General features: G+C 40.7%; 1 protein-coding gene across 5 annotated transcripts in view; it reads right to left on the bottom strand.

Moving 5' to 3' along the window:
• Positions 1 to 415: 415 nt before the first annotated feature.
• The window catches only part of PPARG (peroxisome proliferator activated receptor gamma), a 135,676-nt gene continuing 118,567 nt past the window's right edge, over positions 416 to 17,524 (bottom strand). For all 5 annotated transcript variants that reach the window (XM_042979529.1, XM_042979525.1, XM_042979526.1 and 2 more), the window contains exon 8: positions 416 to 879. In XM_042979529.1, the coding sequence (XP_042835463.1) occupies positions 632 to 879 (248 nt within the window). In that variant the 3' untranslated portion in view covers positions 416 to 631. The remainder of the gene's footprint in view (positions 880 to 17,524) is intronic.

The following is a 17,524-nucleotide window of genomic DNA, read 5'->3' as shown; positions in this document are numbered from 1 at the left end:
TGTATGCCGTGGAACCCTGCCCGTAGGCTGCTCTTGGTGACTGAAAGTCTTGGTTGGGGTTGTGGAAGAAGACTGGATCCTTGGTAGGCCTGAGGGATATGCCCCAGACTCACACATGCAGGGTAAGAAACACATGCTCTGAGAAGTTTTTGTCCTGAGGCTTCCCTGCCTTTCTTAGTTGTGGGTGTTAAGGCAGATGGAGGGTTCAGAAGAGCGAAGTGAAGAAAAAATTAATTTACTGAGAATGAAAGTCAGTCCGCAGTTCCACTCCCATTTTGACAAATGTGTAGGAAAGAAGAAGGATGGAAAGGGGGCAGGGAGGGAGGAGGGAAGGAAGGAAGGGGAAGGAAATAAAAGGGAATGAGCCTGGTGGTGGGGGGAGGGGAGGGAACGCATAAGACTCAGTCTTCAAATACAACCAGCAATTTCATAATGCGGTAATTTTTAATATTAAAAGTAAATTGTAAATGTATCTTTATAAACAATATGCATAAAATAGATCTATTATTCTAAAACCTTTTCTTTTTTAAAATGCTTTTTCACAGTAAATTTTTTAGGTGTCAGATTTTCCCTCAAAATAATAGTGCAACTGGAAGAAGGAAAACGTGGTCAGTGAATTTGGACTTCTCTGCTAATACAAGTCCTTGTAAATTTCTTGTAGGAGCGGGTGGAGACTCATGTCTGTCTCTGTTTTCTTTATTACTTGCAATAGCTGCACATGTTCTGTTACAATCTGTCTGAGGTCTGTCATTTTCTGCAGCAGCTTGGCAAAGAGCTGGGAGGACTCCGGGTGGTTTAGCTTGAGCTGGAGCTCCAAGGCTTGCAGCAGGTTGTCTTGTATGTCCTCAATGGGCTTCACATTCAGCAAACCTGGGCGGTCTGGGGGAGCAGAAGAACAAGAGGTTCCGTTACAGCATTCTCTGGCCCCACATCTGAGGCATATTCAGCGAAACTACTCCCCTGTCTTTTTGTTGGCTTGTTTTGCTCTGGTTCTAAAATAAGGTGGTGAGGGAGGTTAAGTAGACAGTGGAGCAGGAGGATGGACTGAAACCAAGACTATTAGAGCTCTTTCCAGGGGCATCGCTTCCCGGCTGGGGCTAAATCTGTCTGATCAGTTGACATAACATGATGGTGGCGTAATCCTCCCCCCAGACTGAGGACTCTTCTGCCAGTATGTTTCTACTCACTCAGAAATCTCATTTTCAACTTCTGCTCGTTCCTGATGAGTCTGTTTTCTAACCTCCACTTACTTTCTCACCACAGCTTTAGATATGCTTTTGAAACCAGCTTTGCCTTGGGGCGCCCAGGTGGCAGTTGGGTGACTGACTTCAGCTCAGGTCATGACCTCATGGTCTGTGGGTTCGAGCCCTGTGTCAGGCTCTGTGCTGACACCTCAGAGCCTGGAGCCTGCTCCAGATTCTGTGTCTCTCTCTCTCTCTCTTCTCCTCCCCACCTTGTGTTCTATCAAAAATAAATAAACATTAAAAAAAATTTTTTTAAAGCTTTGCCTTTTCCCCTTAATATATAGCATGTATGTATGTATGTATATATACATATACATATATCCTTATATAGCATATATATTTTTTAATGTCTATTTATTTTTGAAAGAGAAAGAGAAAGTGTGAGTGGGAGATGTGTGTGGAGAGACAGAGAGAGAGAGAGAGAGAGAGAGAGAGAGAGAGAGAGAGAGAGAATCCCAAGCAGGCTCTGTGCTGTCAGCGAAGAGCCTGATGCAGGGCTTGAAATCACACACTGTGAGATCATGACCTGAGCTGAAATCACAAGCGGGATGCTCAACCAACTGAGCCAGCCAGGCACCCCAGCATATACATTTTCAGTGAGGCAAGACATAGTTTTTAAATACTGGTATAGTTTGGAAGGATAGAGCCCCAGATTTTAATAGAGCTTTCTTCTGAGTAGTGAGGTAATTCTCACTTTCTTCTTTATACTTTCCGTATTTGAATTTTTAAACAATGAACTTAAATTACTTTTAAACTTTTCATGTTTTTCTTCATGTGGATCTTGTTAGATGAATCCTTAAACACAGTATCCTTTACTTCTTTAACTTACTTCTTTGCTTAATAGTATTCTATGCTTCTTTTTCATTATTTTTTCTAATATATCCCTGCTGGTGCTTAGAAAAAAATTATTGACTTCAGTACACTGAATATATTCCAATTTCCTAAACTCTTATCAATTCAAATAGTTTTTATCATGGATTTGTTTTTCTATTTTGGATAGACAATTACATCCACAAATAATGGTAGTTTCATTTATTTCTTCTTTTCTAGTGTTTATACTTCTCATTTCTTTTTCTTGCCATAGTGTATTGGCTAATATCTCTAATATGGTATTAAATAACAGTAGTGGTAGGAGGTATTCTTGTTTTATTCCTAACCATGAAGAAAATGATTCTTAATGGCTTACCACAACTATGAAGTTTACTGTAGATTATGGTGGATACATTTTACTCCTGGCTTTCTAAGAGTTACACAGTTTTTAATTTTTTTAAGTCAGGAATGTTGTTGCATTTCATCAAATGCTTTAAACTTTTTCTCTCTAAAGAGATGACCATATGGTTTTATCTTACTCTAGTATAGTACATTATATTCATAGATTTCCCTATACTTTTGTATTTGCTCCTATTTTGAGTTTTAAAATTTGTGACAGAAATGTCTTTTTTGTGCCATCCTTTGTTTGGTAATAAATGTTAACCAGCCTTATAGACTGAGTTGATAAATTTTCCTTCTGTTTCTATGTAGTAATGATCTGTTCCTTGATGGCTTCTTGGAATTCATTGGTAGAACTCTCTGAGCCTGATGGTAAATCTCTGGCTACCTTTAATTTTTCTTCTGTAGCATTTAATCTTCCTAGTGAAGAGCTTAGTCGAGATTTAGTAAAGACCTTTTACTCTTTATAAAAGTAAAATTTTTGCAATTCATATTGAAATAGAGTTGTAATGACATTCTCTCAGAATCTGAAATCTCCTATCATTTTTATTTATAATTGAATGCTTTTTATTTTGTATATTCTGTCATTTAAAAATCTGATTTGCTAAAGGCTTATCTTTTTTTTCTTTTTAGAGAAATACAGCTTTTGGTTTTATTAACTTTTTAAAAATTCTATTTTGTTTTCAATTTAACTAATTCATTCTTTTAACTTTCTTTAGGTTTATTTTTTTCTCTTTTCCTGGCTTCTTGAGTTGAATGCTTAATTCATTTAGTTTTAGTATTTCTTGTTTTCTGATAGATGCATTTAAAACTCTAAAGTTTCCTGAATGTCACTTTGGTTTTACCCCATAGGCTTTGGTAAACAGTACTCATGTAGCTCTCTCCCAAATAATATGTCTTACTATTTTGATTTCATTTTTAATCTAAGAGTTATACAGAAGTGTGTTTTAAAATTTCCAAGTGGAAAGTTTTGGTGTTTGTCTTGTTTTCTAACTTCTAAGTTTATTTTCTAATTTCTAAGTTTGTTGCGTTGTGGTTATCATGTAAGGTTTTCTCCGTCAAGCTCACCAGAGAGGTGCAGGATTCTTGTACATCATTCAGGACACTCACCTGACACCTTGTATTGATTCCAAATTTTAGTTCTTGAAGGCTTTTCACCTTAGCTTGTCTTCCCTTCCCTGTAAACTACGGCACTGTATAAGAGCTTTTACTTACCTTTTACTACCCTTCATCCTCTAACCTCACTTCCTTCTGTTCTGGCCATATTAAGGTATTACCATACTAAGTCCCTCAAACATCCTATTTTCTGTCATGACTGTGCTGAGGCAGATTCTGTTCCTCCCTCCTGAAATGGTCTTCCTTTCCCTTCACCCATCTTACTGATTTCAACCTATTCCTCAAAATATAAGCCCATGTCTCCTATGTCCTGGGAGCCCTCCTTGACATTATCCCTTCCTCTCCCCTGTTCTCCCAACCCCCTTTCTCTAGACCTGTTGCACCTTATAAACACTTCGATCTCTATCTTATGAGGAGATTACATTTATTGAATGGTTATCATTTTCCAAAGAATGTGCTAAGGGCTTTCTACACAATATATCATTTGATTGTCACAATAACTCCATGAGGTCAGTGTTTTATGAAGGGAAAAATGAAGATTGAGAGACAGGTGTTAAAATTTGCCCCAAATCTGCCACCTCCTAGTAAATGGCAGAGCTGATATTTGAATCTAAGTCTGTTTAATTTCAAATGCTGTATTATTAGCATATTGTACTTATAAATTGTATTGTAAGTACTGATTTCCTTCTTTATCTCTCCTTTGAGGTCATGAGGTATCAGAGGGCAAACACTGTGCCTTGATCGTCTCTGAGCCTCTGGTGGAAACACAGGAAGCACTCAGTTGGCTGAGCTAATGAGCGAGAAGGTTGTTCTGGCTGAGTCCTGGATTGAAAAGTACAATTCTCCTGGTTGGTGAACAAGCCTAAAGACAGGATCGCTACACAATGAAGAAGTCTCCTGTAAACTGTGTTTTTCTGTGTCTAATAAACTCTAGTAACCTCTATCCACTGAGGTGAGGCACAGGAGAGGAATGTTAGACGGCCTCATGGTGAGGTTTTCAGAACTCTGAACATTCTCTTACATTAAGTTTCTTTTCATTCTTTTTTTTTTTTTCCCATTTTTAATTACAGAAGGAAACTTTGGATCGATTCTTTCTTCTAACATCTCTAACATATCCCATTGACTGGAATAAGTATACTTTTTCTCTCTTGGCATTTAAATTTGGAACCATCAGCAAAAATCACAGGTTCTGAGGCTGAAACAAGTGATGTTGTCCTGGCTTGGATAATCGCGCCCCTCGAGGGCCTGTGCCTTTTCTCATAGTTGCCATGCAGTAATGAAAACCCTGATGCCTCAGTCTCTGACATGTCCTGGACCAGTGCCTTTGGTTTCATGACTGCTGATTCTCTCCCTGACAAATGTTCCAGATTTCAACTGCCAGGGGCTATGCAAATGAATTTGCATCTCAAGTGGCAGCATTCTGTGTGAAGGCAGGTGTTGAATGTGGCTCCTCCACCAGCTGGGACCCCACACCCTTGTGTAGAACCTCGGCTCACTGGGACACTGGTTCCTTACAGCCCTTTCTCCTTCTTCCTTCCTCGTGGGCAGCATCAGTCAAAACTTCTGCAGAACAGATTACATTAACCTAGTAGGCTTCATTTATCATGACAGCTCAAACAACCAAACCCTAAAACGCAGCTGATCAGGCTTGCTGGAAACACTTGGCTTCAGTGCAGTACAATGGAACTGGCTCCTCGAGGAGTGGAGAAGGGTCTGGTTTGAATTTTCAAACCCTTCTTTGGCAAGTAATTTTTTTATTATGTGACAGATGAAGTTTGGCTGAAGGGCTGAAATTCTGTGGCCACTGATTTATATTTTCTACAGTGACAAGTTAGATCACTTACAGATCTGTCCCACTGTCCCCTTTACTGAGCCTCAGTCAAGGCAAAACAGACTGCAGTCAAGTGTAAAAAGTACTACACTCTGACCAGCTCTGTGACCCAGAGCAAGCTGTTCAAGTTCAGGGGGCCCCAATTTTCTCCTCTGTAAATACATAATTCACATAATTAACCTGGGGAAAATACACTCAAAATTTAATTAGAAAAGTATATTTACAGGCTTACATTTTAAATTTAAAACACTTGGCTTCTTTAAAAACAAAAAACAAAAAACAAACAAACAAAAAAAAACCTAAAAAGCATCCTTTGGTCTTAAAGCAATCCCTAGAATCAAAGGCAAAAGGGATCTGTCAGGTTTGCTCCCCACCTTCTACCCTGTAATCAGCTACAAGGCCTCCCCTCTTCCCTCTCCCTCTTTCTCCTTCCTTTCACTTTCCTTCCACACGCACTCAAACCCTTGCTGAGCTAAGCTAGGCAATCTGTCTAAGCATCCAGAGCCATCCTGGGTCCCCACCCTTTCCTCTCCACTCCTCAGTGGCTCAGTGCCTGCTAAGACCCTGTTTTTAGGAGCCCCGTCTGAGATCTCTCTACACCTTGCTGAGGGTCAGAGTTGAGGTCTGGGACTGGATCAGGGTCAAGGGACCTCATTCACTGGCCTAGGCTGTCTAGAAGGCCCTTATGGGAAAGTGAGTGTTGATTCTCATACTCCAGGACACAACCTTCTAGGAAGCTGGAGTCAATTACTGGTGGTTCCTTACTCCCAGGCTGCAAAGAATTGGGAAAGCAACCTTTCTGGTCCCCACTCACACAATGCTGGAACTGATTAGTGAGGGCTGCTGATTATGAGCAAACCTATTAAACTCCCATCATATCCAGATCTGGCTCTGTTATGTGGAGAGCTATCTGAAGAAGATTTCAATTCTCTTGACTCTCCTGGGATCTGCCCACCTGGGCCAGGCATTTCCTGAACACAGATTTTCTCAGAAGGTGTCTTAGGGAAGCAGAGGGCTCCAATGGAGTCTTCAGGAGGAGAGGGAGAAAAACCAAGTAGGTGGTTTTGTCTCTATTCTAAGAGCTGCTATTAAAGCTATGGTCTTTTGGCTTTCTGAAATAGAGTAATCTGAAAAGGACTGTATCCAGGGGATTCAGAAAAAAAAGAAGTCTGATAGCTGGGTAGTTGTAAACTGATCCACGGACAATGAAAGACCTTAGTTCAGGTGCCCGGTGAAAACCAAAGGGGAGGTAGGACTTCCTTTTACACTTCCTCTCCAATGTCCTTTATTCCATTCTTCCAAAGTTCACAGATGAGCTAAAAAGAGCAGTGGATTTGGAAACTGAAGACTTGATTTGAGTCCTGTATCACTTCCACTTAGTTTCTGTATGATTCTGGACAGGTCCTCTAATATTTCTGGGTTTTGGCTTAATTTTTTTTAGAACGGTGCTGTTTCTTTCATAAGGTTCTGGTGAGAATGAGGTACGTACTGGGGCTTTGTAAGATATTATTATTCTCTCGGTTTGTGCAAATAAAGGCAGTTTCTACAGGGATGGGGTCAGGAGTATAAGCAGGGTTGGGCTGGCATTTACACAATTGGGAAATGGAAGATTTCTGAACTGCTCCTGGTAAGAGCACAAATTCAGGGGCACTAGAAGATAATTCCTGATGCAGACCCATGTTTGAGGGGTTTGGGCAGATTCTCATTCTTGTAGTTGAATGCATATAAGCAAGACAGTCTAAGAGCAATAATAAAACAAGGAAGCCATTGGTGCCTCAATTTACTTGTTCCTTGAAGTGATGGTGTTAGGGATTCTGCAACACTTTTCTGATCTATCGGAATCATGGTGAGCATTAGGCAAAACTGTGAATTCAGCCAACTTTACCTTTGGTAAACTATGGTATGGCCTGTAGCAATTCCCTCCCACATTCCTACCCTTGGGGGGAAAAATATTGTAAGGAAGTTTCACATGTATGCTTCTTTTCATATTTAATTTTCAATTGGAGCTTGATGGAGTGCAGTGATTCTCAACTTTGGTTACACACTGAAATCATGTGGAAAGATTAAAAACCCACCAACTAACACCTGGATCCCATCTCTAGAGATTCTTATTTTCTTGGCCTGGGGTATGACCTTGAGCTTTTAAAAGCTCCCTGGTGATTCTGATGCACAGGCAAGAGTAAGCACTCCTGCCTTAATGAGAAGCAGTTGAAATCCTAGCCTTAAAACTTACTTACTGGGTAACGTTGAGCAAGTTTCTTAACCTTTCTGTGCCCCAGTTTCCTCACTTAAAAAATGGAGACATAAAGGGGCACCTGGGTGGCTCAGTTGGCTAAGCGTCTGACTTGGGCGCAGGTCATGATCTCACGATCTGTGAGTTTGAGGCCCGCGTCAGGCTCTGTGCTGACAGCTCAGAGCCTGGAGCCTGCTTCAGATTCTGTGTTTCCCTCTGTCTCTGCCCCTCCCCCACTCGTGCTCTGTCTTTCTCTCTCTCAAAAATAATAAACATTTAAAAAAAATGGAGACATAAGAGTAGTCCAACTCATAGATGGAAAGCTCTTAGCGCAGTGCCTGACACATAGTAAGGTAGCTATTTCTAATAGTATAATGTCACTTTCCTCTTTTTCCTTCCTACCTTTCTTCTCTCATTTCTCTGATTTTCCTGGGTACTCTATATTTCCTGTTCTTTCCCCCTCAATTGCTCCCTTCTTCTCAGCCATCTCTCCATTCCCTCTTCCAGATGTTATTCCCCTTTCCACTCCTGGAGCTGCACCTTGCTGGAGATTTGGTATTAGGAATCCTAGCAGGGCAAGCCTAAATTAATCAGAAGGCTGCACCTTGGATGACTTTAGCAGCAAGGCAGTTGATGGTGGCTGTCTGGGCACGGGCACAACAGAACTAGCAGATATTGTAAACGTGTTATCAAACAGATAAAGATCTTCTGTAATGAGCACATTCTGCCATGAAGGCACATGTAGCCAGCAGAGTCCTTTATTCTGGAGTGGGTTAACACTCTAACATTTTTCTGATTAATGCTTTCTCTATGTCCAAATGACAACCACTCCTCACAACAATAACACATATGATGTGGCCAAGATGGTGAAAGGGGATAACCACCATGATGAAACCAAGCCAGGCATATTTTCTTTTATCTGGCCATTGAGTAGCCATTCCACACCAACTTCCCTCATCTTAAACACTTACCTACTCAAAAGCCACCTCTCCAACTATGGCAGTAAACACAAAGGTACCTAATAACAGGTGGGTAGCACTTTCTTCTTTGCTGTCCTCAAAGCTCTTTGCATTGCTCAATGGTACCTCCATGGAGTGAAATGAGCTTGGGCTCAGTTTTATTCCCAGGTCTTTCAGAATGGAAATTTTACTTGAGATTTCCATCCTGCCCTTGGGAAGTCCTTGCTTTCCTGTCTTCCTTCACCCTGGAGTTAGGGTTCCCTGTTCTAGTCATTCAAGGTTGCTCAAATGAAGCTCAGCCACACGGTTTGCTCCCCTTCTCTGTGTCAGAGCCAGGAGAGCAGTGTGTTCTTCCTTTGAGCCGAGGGATATAGATAAATTTCTGCTCCTTCTATGTCCAACACTGGATCAGGACTGGAAATGGGGGGTGGGTGGGAGGTAGAGGAAGAAGGCTGGACAGGAAAAGATGAAGGAGAGTGATTTCTTCTTTCTCATCAAGTTGGACACACTCCTGTTCCAAATCCAACCACTCTTCCTTGCTTCCTCAACCTCTAGAAATGCCAATAACCAAACATAAAAGTTCTCTGCAACACTCCATGTCTTCCTTTCCAATGTTTTTGAGAAGAGCCTGTGATCTCAAAACATAGGTGTGATCTCTAACTAACCTCAAAAATGACCTCTCAACATCTAATGGCCCAAAACTTTATCAGAACTTTGGGAGTGTGGAAACTCATCACTCTCCTGCTGCTATTCTCTGTCTCTTTGAGGGGCAAGGGGGCTTAGAGTTCTCCCCTTAGCTTGTCAGGCCACTCCCCCTTCCTCCAGTGTCTCTTTCCCTTGGGGTTTTGTTCTCAATCCACAACTAATCCCCTTAAAGTGATAGCTGATACAAGGGATTAGCTGATAGCTCCCTGGGGGCATTTATATTGTGATAAGGGATTTAAGAATGACTGTTGGTGGAACTGCAAGCAATACGACTGGCAGGATTGCTGCGGAGTTACTTCAAATTCTATCATGGTGGGGGGGGGGAGGAGGGAAAATGAGCATTTACTGTGTGCTTACCATGTCCCAGGCATTGTGCCAGAGCCTTCATGTAATGTTATTTCATTTACTTAGGGTACTGATAAGGAAATTAGGGCCCAGGGAGGTAAATAATCGAGTGAAATCATACATCTAGTAAGTGGTGGAGGAGGGGGTGGGGTTTGAACTCAGGGCTGTCTACGTGAGTCCAATGTTTTCCAATGCCCCATCCTGCGTCTTCTGGCTTTCTTATTTGTGAAGCTGGCAAGACCCTTGAAAGGTGCTTTCCCTGGGAGTGCATGATTCCTTCACAACCTGTGCTGGCCTCTCTGTGATAAGTGACTTGAACTAGTCCTCAAGTTTCATTCTTCTTCACTTGCAGATGATCAGTCTGAATGTCTTGGTGAATTGTGCCAGTCTGGAAGGCTGCCTGGGGTCACCCAGAGTTTAAACACACATTGTGAGAACCCAAAATGATAAAGTGCTCCAAAAAGCAGCCCACTGACTGACTGACTGAACCTTTTCCAAGACTGCTGGTGCGGTGACAGGAATGACTCAGCAGTTTGGCTTTCAATCCCATGTCTGTCACTGAGGTCAAACACAATCGTGTGCTCACTTACTAAGATGATTCCAGCGTACCAGGCCCAGGGTGAGGAAGAGATGGTATTTCTGAGCAATCACAGAGAAAGATGCTTCTATGGCCTACAATCAACAGAAGCCTGTGTGTGTGTGTGTGTGTGTGTGTGTGTGTGTGTGTGTGTGTGTGCGCGCGCGCGCTCATGTGTACTCATGTATTTTTTTTAAGTTTTTCAGATGATTCTAGTAGGGTTCATCTTCTCCCTGTCTCCCCATCCCCCTGCCAGCTCTTTGTTTTTTAGAATTTGCATGCCAGTTGAGAACTCATAGATATACCTCATCTCTGTCCAAACCAAGTCTACAAAGGTTATGAAAAGAGTGGTCTAATGGGACATTTCCTAATTGAGTCACTATTCAGAGCCATCCTGGTCATCTCACAAGGGTCTCCCACTGGTCATGGCAGCACTGTGGGAAGAGCAGAAGAGATGAACGCCATACACTAGGTAGACACAGTGTAGGTGCCCATTAAACATTTTTCAGTTAAAAATGAATGCTATTGGGGCACCTGGGTGGCTCAGTCTGTTAAGCGTCCGACTTCGGCTCAGGTCATGATCTCACGGTCCGTGAGTTCGAGCCCCGCGTCGGGCTCTGTGCTGACTGCTCAGAGCCTGGAGCCTGTTTCAGATTCTGTGTCTCCCTCTCTCTCTGACCCTCCCCCATTCATGCTCTGTCTCTCTCTGTCTCAAAAATAAATAAACATTAAAAAAAAAAAAGAATGCTATTACTTTCTGACACTATCATGGCCCAGATGAGAGATCTGAACCACATAATAACATTCTTCAACTGTCCTACTGAGGGCTTAGAAACATGAGAAATCATATGTCCTTGTTTATTCTCAATATCATGAGAAAGAAGTTAGAAAAACAACTTTTACCACTTAGGCAGCAGCCTGAGTCTTGTACAAAAAACTGTATGGATAAAATAGCTGGATATTTAATTGGCATAGGAGGGTAAGTCTTAAACTATTTTGGGTTGTCTCCTCCCAGTTAACTAAGGATGATGCTAACAGACAAAGAAGATGTGGGAGCCACTGGGCCCTGCAGAATCAGAGGTCTCGGGGTTTCCTCAAGAAAAGTGGAGGCCCACTCAGGCACCTGTACTCTGTCTTCTGTTTAGAGAAGTGCTATACTGTTCATTCTAACTTACAGAAATAGCTCTGCAGAAAATGGAAAGATTACAAATGAGCTAGAAATAGCCTCAAGGTTTTGAGGGGCAGTTAGGGATGGGGAAGAGAAATGAAACATTCAAACTCAGAGTCCTCAAACCCTATGTCTATGAACTGGCATGAAGTGTTTGCAGCTATAGCTGAATGAATGTTCATTTGATTGTTTCTGACTGACAAGATGAAATTAAGTTACTGGATGATATTTTAACAATTCAAAATTTCTCTCATAAATTTTTTCTGCAACACTTAGCTGTTAAAACCTGGCTGGTAGGATGGTACCTGATTAAGAACAAATGTATTCACTCTGTTACTTAAAGCTTATTGCCAATTTTTGTGGTGAGTGCTATATCCAGTGCCATTGTTTCCAAGGGCCATGCTACCTGAACAAGTTTAAGAACATAGTACCAGTCTTCAGTGTTATACTGGGCCCAGTTCCTTCCCACAGCAATTTTCAAACTTAAGGTGTAATTTTGTTAGGTTAAAAGGGTGTCTCAAGGGCTTTGGATATTATTAAGTAATATCTGGACTAAAACATGAAAACTCTTGATTGAAATATTTAGAGGCAAAATGAAATGGGCAGTTTTTGATAACTGCACCAAACTCCCAGATCAAGGTAATTAACTGGGATGCTTCCACATCCCAATACACAGAAGGGTATCAGTTTTAAGGTCAGAGAGACCTAGGTCTGAACCTTGGCCTCACCACTTAGTGGCTCTGTGACCTTGGGCAAGTTGCTTAATCTCTCTAAACTTGTTTTCAACATTTGTAAAATGGGGATAATAACAGACTTTGCAGAGCTGCAGGAAAGGTTAAACAAGGATTACTGCATGTGCGTAAAGTGCTCAATATATACTGGCACGCGGTGAAGTATTCAGTAAATGGTAGCTGCTATTACTATTATTATTATTATTATTTGACTATTATGCATTCAACATGCACCCAGTAAGTATATATTCTGAACTAGATGCTGTCCTTTGATTCTAATTCCAACAAATTAAAAAAATATATGTATATATATACACACACATATATAGTCATGACTAAGGGTAAGAAACAGAAGCCTCAGGTTACTGACCTGATAGAACTAAGACTCACTCAATTGTCTCAGAATATCTACTCTTCCTTGATCTGCAGATGTACAGCCATGAGAACAATTCCCCTTTCTTGTACCCTGTTCTCCCTGCCCCCTGCCCTCTCAACAGCAGAAACACATAGCAACACTCCAAGAACAGTTGGAGTCCAAAGTTGCCTCACCGAGAAAGAACATGGCTGGGATTGCTGGAAGAGGAAGGAGCTGCTATAGAGGTGGTTTGCGTAACTAAGCCAGACTCAAGAGGGTAAATGAGGAGGCTGATGATTTACCATCTGTGGCCGCTGTATCAATATTTACAGCCTCTCTGTCATTAGGATGACGGTGGCAATTTGCCTCAAAAAATATATTGTAAAACCCATTGAATTTCCTCCCCCCTGTCCTGGAAGTTGGGGAAGAACTGTAATGGATTCCAAACTGTTCTGAATTAACAAAAAGAGCTTTTTCCTGTTGCAGCGTTCCAGCTGGAACCTTCCTATGCTTTTCTTCACTGAACAGCAAATGCTCAAGGGGGCAAAGTGTCCAATGGAGTGTCCTGGAGCTTGTCAGCTTTACTGAGCTTTACACTTGGCTGTGGTTGCTGGGCAGTTTTGGGAGTTTGCTAGTGTGGCTGGCATGAAGCTGTGGCGCCAGTTGCAAACATGCCCCTTGCTGGAGGCAGTTTTATTACTCTTGACACCACCCATCCTAGAGGGAGCAAGGGAAGCTGTTACTTATCACGACTACTGAGGAAGCATGACTTCTAAATTATGGGCCCATACCTTACAGAGTATTGTGTAGACAGCACAGGTTGCAGCCACCAACACAAGTGTAAGAAGGGTGACCAGGATCCGCTAGCCAGGTGGAAGGGGACAGGTTGTGTGGCAGAGAGAGCACTCTGAGGTGACAGGACACCTGGGTTTCAGCCCTAGTTCCACGGCTCACTAGTTTCTCGATCTCAGACAAATTACTTAAGTCTACGAGCCTCGCTTTTCCTTCTATGAAATGAGAATAAAAACACACAAAAATTCTCAGGATCTAATAAGAGAACGTATACGAAATGCTGTTGAAAACGTATGAAGTGCTGTCCTTTGTCTGATTCTACAGTGTTGTTCTTTTTAGTCCCATTTTTTTCTTGCCTTGAGCTCAGAGGAGAAAGAGAGAGAGGAGAAAAACTTGAGAAGAACTAGGTCATCTTTCTCAGCTAGCTTGGTTTGACAGCTGAGTAGACAGCCAAAGATGCTAAGCACCAGGCCAATCTAACTACCAAATCTAAAAGTATCAGCAGTTTCTATGGTTGAAGTTGAATGACAGTGATCTTACTATAGCAACTCCAGTTTCCTCAGCAAATACTTAGTTGGGTCAAATCAGATACTTTCACCCCCCCAAAAAAATCCTCTTTGTTCTTCTGGGGACCCTTTGCCCTTAATCTCCCTAATTCCCTACCACTTCACTCTTACATGATGCCCATCTCCCCATACTCCCTTCAGTCTAGGGTCATGATGCCTTCACCAGAATGAAACTCTTCTGTGATTTTAAGGCTAGCTCAGAATGAGGTCAATGGGACCCCTGCCAAAGAAGCTCTTCTTTCTGAAGCAATCCATAGACTTCAATGTAAACTACAGAGGAGAAAATGATCACTCTTGTCAAGATTGTGTAGGATCACAAATTTGTTTACTGGATCAAAGCCTCTTGCTTATATGAATGTTCTTCTTTTCTGGAAAACCCAGGATGGGAAAAAAAAATAACTGAGAAATTACATGTTGTACTCTAATAAACCACAATCTGAGATACTGATCTCACTATACTACAGATAACTGGGATTCTGATCTTACTGGAGTCCAGTCTCTGGACTGGAAAGGCTTTGAGCAGTTCTTTCTCTGACCTATACCCAATCGGCTTCTCTGAGTAAAGAAGAGAATCAAATTCCTGTGTGTTGAGCAAACATGGGGTCCAGTTTATTCATTCTTATCTACTGCCTGTAGGTAGACTTCATCTACAAAAGCAAACTTTGGTCAGGGAAGGATTTGCCTTTTGTGATATGGAAACCAGTCAATGGTTAATTCTATTTTTAAAAGGAAGTCTAAAATTATTCACAGGGTTTTCTTCTCATTATAACCACAGGTATAAGATTTTAATCTATGGCTGGCAGCTACCTTCAGATTTCTTTCATTGTTGTCAGGATCCAATAAGATCTGGATATTGGATACTGTTAAAGCAGTCTGTAGAAGACCAAAAGTAATTCATTTTTACAGCATCTATATTTAAATTGTACCATTTAAAATTTTCATAATTAAAAGCCAAAGCCTGTAGTATCTATTAAACTGAATCAAGGTATTCAGTTATTTTTTTTAACCAATTAATGAAAATTTTAAAGCCTAACAAATCACTTTTTTTTTTTTTAAATAATCTAGCTTTTAAATAATCCGTGAGTTATGGGCAGTAATAGCATCTTTTTCTAGATGAAAACACCCTATTCTTTCACATGCCTGTAAAACAATACTGCTCAGGTTCAAAAGTTCAGAATTATCATGACTGTTTCTTGTCTATCCTTCCCCGGCTAGAAATTAATCATGTTGAATGGCTTATTTCAAATGCCTCCGTTAGTGTATGTCTATGGTGGGAATACAAACTGGTATAAATGTTGTGGAGAACAATCTGGCAGTGATGTGACAAAAAGACTTAAAAATATTTATGGCCAGGGTGCCTGGGTGGCTCAGTTGGTTAAGCGTCCAACTTCGGCTCAGGTCATGATCTCATCGTTTGTGGGTTTGAGCCCCACATCGGGCTCTGGGCTGACAGCTCAGAGCCTGGAGTCTGCTTCAGATTCTGTGTCTCCCTCTCTCTCTGCCCCATCTCCATTCATGCTCTGCTTCTCTCTGTCTTTAATGTAAATAAAACATTAAAAAATATATATTCATGGCCATCTACCCTGCAATTCCACTTCTGGTAATTTACAATGAGAAAATAATTTGGGGGATGCCTAGGTGGCTCAGTCAGTTAAATATCTGACTCTTAATTTTGGCTCAGGTCATGATCTCATGGTTTGTGAGATGGAACCCTGCACTGGGCTCTGAGCTGGGCATGGAGCCTACTTGGCATTCTCTCTCTCTCTCTCTCTTTTTCTCTCTCTCTCTGTCCCTCCCCTGCTCATAAAGGAGCATGCATGCTCTCTCTCTCTCTCTCTCTCAGAAGAAATAAACTTAAAAAAAAAAAAAAGAAAGGAATTTGGAACTTGGACAGAAATTTACATATAAGAATGGTCACTAAAACACAAATTTAGAACACATATTCAATAGTTTTCTATATTCTTCTTTATAGGTTTTGTAATAAATTATAAGTAACCATAAATAGATAATTTAGCATGTAATGGTCCTTTATAAAATGGAATATTTCCTAGTCATTAGAATGGTAGTATGTGTGTGTGTGTGTGTGTGTGTATACATACATATACATATACACATACACATATACATATATATGGTACCACATGCATAGATACTTTCTAGGAGGAGAAACGGGGCTTTGTTAATCTTATTTTATTCTGAGGACAAAGACTTTTACTTTTCACTCATACCTTTCTGTACTCTTTCAATTATGAAATGACCATGTATTACTTTTATTTTCAAAAATTAATAAAATGTATTAAAGAGTATGTAACAACATGATTGGGGAAATGATTAAGTGAATAAAAGGAATAAAACATGGTATATATAGTATGCTTAGGAAAAATCTCAGAAATATATCAAATATTAATAAATCTAGTTTTCACTAAAAGTAAAATGTGCCTCAAAATATTAGCTAAGCAATATCAACTTGTTTTTCTCAACTGGGTTTTCAAAATTTAAGCTTTTTCTCCTAATGAACCTCAAATAAATTAGAATCTCATTCTTCTTTGCTGAATTAGTCATGGATCCGGGGAGGATCAAGGGTTGATCTGTTTAAATAGATTCAGTGAAGATATTAAAACATGCTGGATGGTAGTTTTTGTTACATTAAATATAATCCCCAAAATGTCACTCTTAAATGTGTTACAACTTGACACTGTACTGCAGGCTCCAGAGTTAACCTGCGCTGTATGTGTTATCTATTTGCACCCAAGTCATGTAAAGGGCAGTATTACTGTAGACTCTGGAGCCAGACTGCCAGAGTTCATAATTCTGGCTCCATCTTGTGTTAGCTGGGTAACTCTGGGCAAGTGATTGAACCTTTCAGTGCTCCAGTTTCCTCATTTGCAAAATGGTACTTACCTCACTGGGTTGGGAGAATTAAGTGAATGTGTATTAAGCACTTAGAATACTGCCTTGGACACAGTAGGTACTTAATAAGTGTTTGCTATTATTATTATTATTAACACATGATGCACCTAATTTCAGAAGCACTCTGCTCCCAAGTAATTGGACAACAAAGGATGACAGAAGGCACCGTGTTCTTAACAATACCTTGGACAGTTATACGCAGCTTTCATCTATAGGACAACCAAACCCCCCTCCCTCCCACCACGTCAGCTTTTGCCAGATGATATTTTGTAGAGTACATACAAAAAGCTCACCTGAAGTCCATTTCAGTAACAAAAACTCATTGCTTTTAAGCAATTGTTTATAAACAAATTTTATAAAGAGAAACGACAGTAAAACTAACTTCTACTTAAGCTGGAAATGTGTGGAGAAGCCAATGAAAGTAGCATTTAGTATAAAATCTGGCTTTTGGAGTTGGTTAGTTAGATCATGTACTTACAAGGACAAAATTACAATGAACTGCTAAATAACTCAATTTATTTCTCTGTGTGCTCTTTGGTTCAGGTTGTATTCTTAATCACAACTAACCATCTCACAAAGGAACTTTCAGGGAAGCCATCAGAGAAGATTTCTGGAAATCAGGTAGATTTCCTGAGAGAGTGGGCAGAAGTCAGTAGATAAATATTCCTTGATTCCTGATATTAGGAATGCAATTCAAAGTAATATCTTCCTGATGGTAGGGCAGAAACAAAATCTGCCCCAAACCAGTTAGTTGTGCTTTCTCTATGCCAAGTGAGCACTGAC

This window comes from Panthera tigris, chromosome A2 (assembly GCF_018350195.1).
Source record: "Panthera tigris isolate Pti1 chromosome A2, P.tigris_Pti1_mat1.1, whole genome shotgun sequence".
NCBI classification, from domain to species: domain Eukaryota; kingdom Metazoa; phylum Chordata; class Mammalia; order Carnivora; family Felidae; genus Panthera; species Panthera tigris.
Note: the sequence above shows the minus strand (reverse complement) of the source record. Positions and strands in the feature narration are given on the sequence as shown.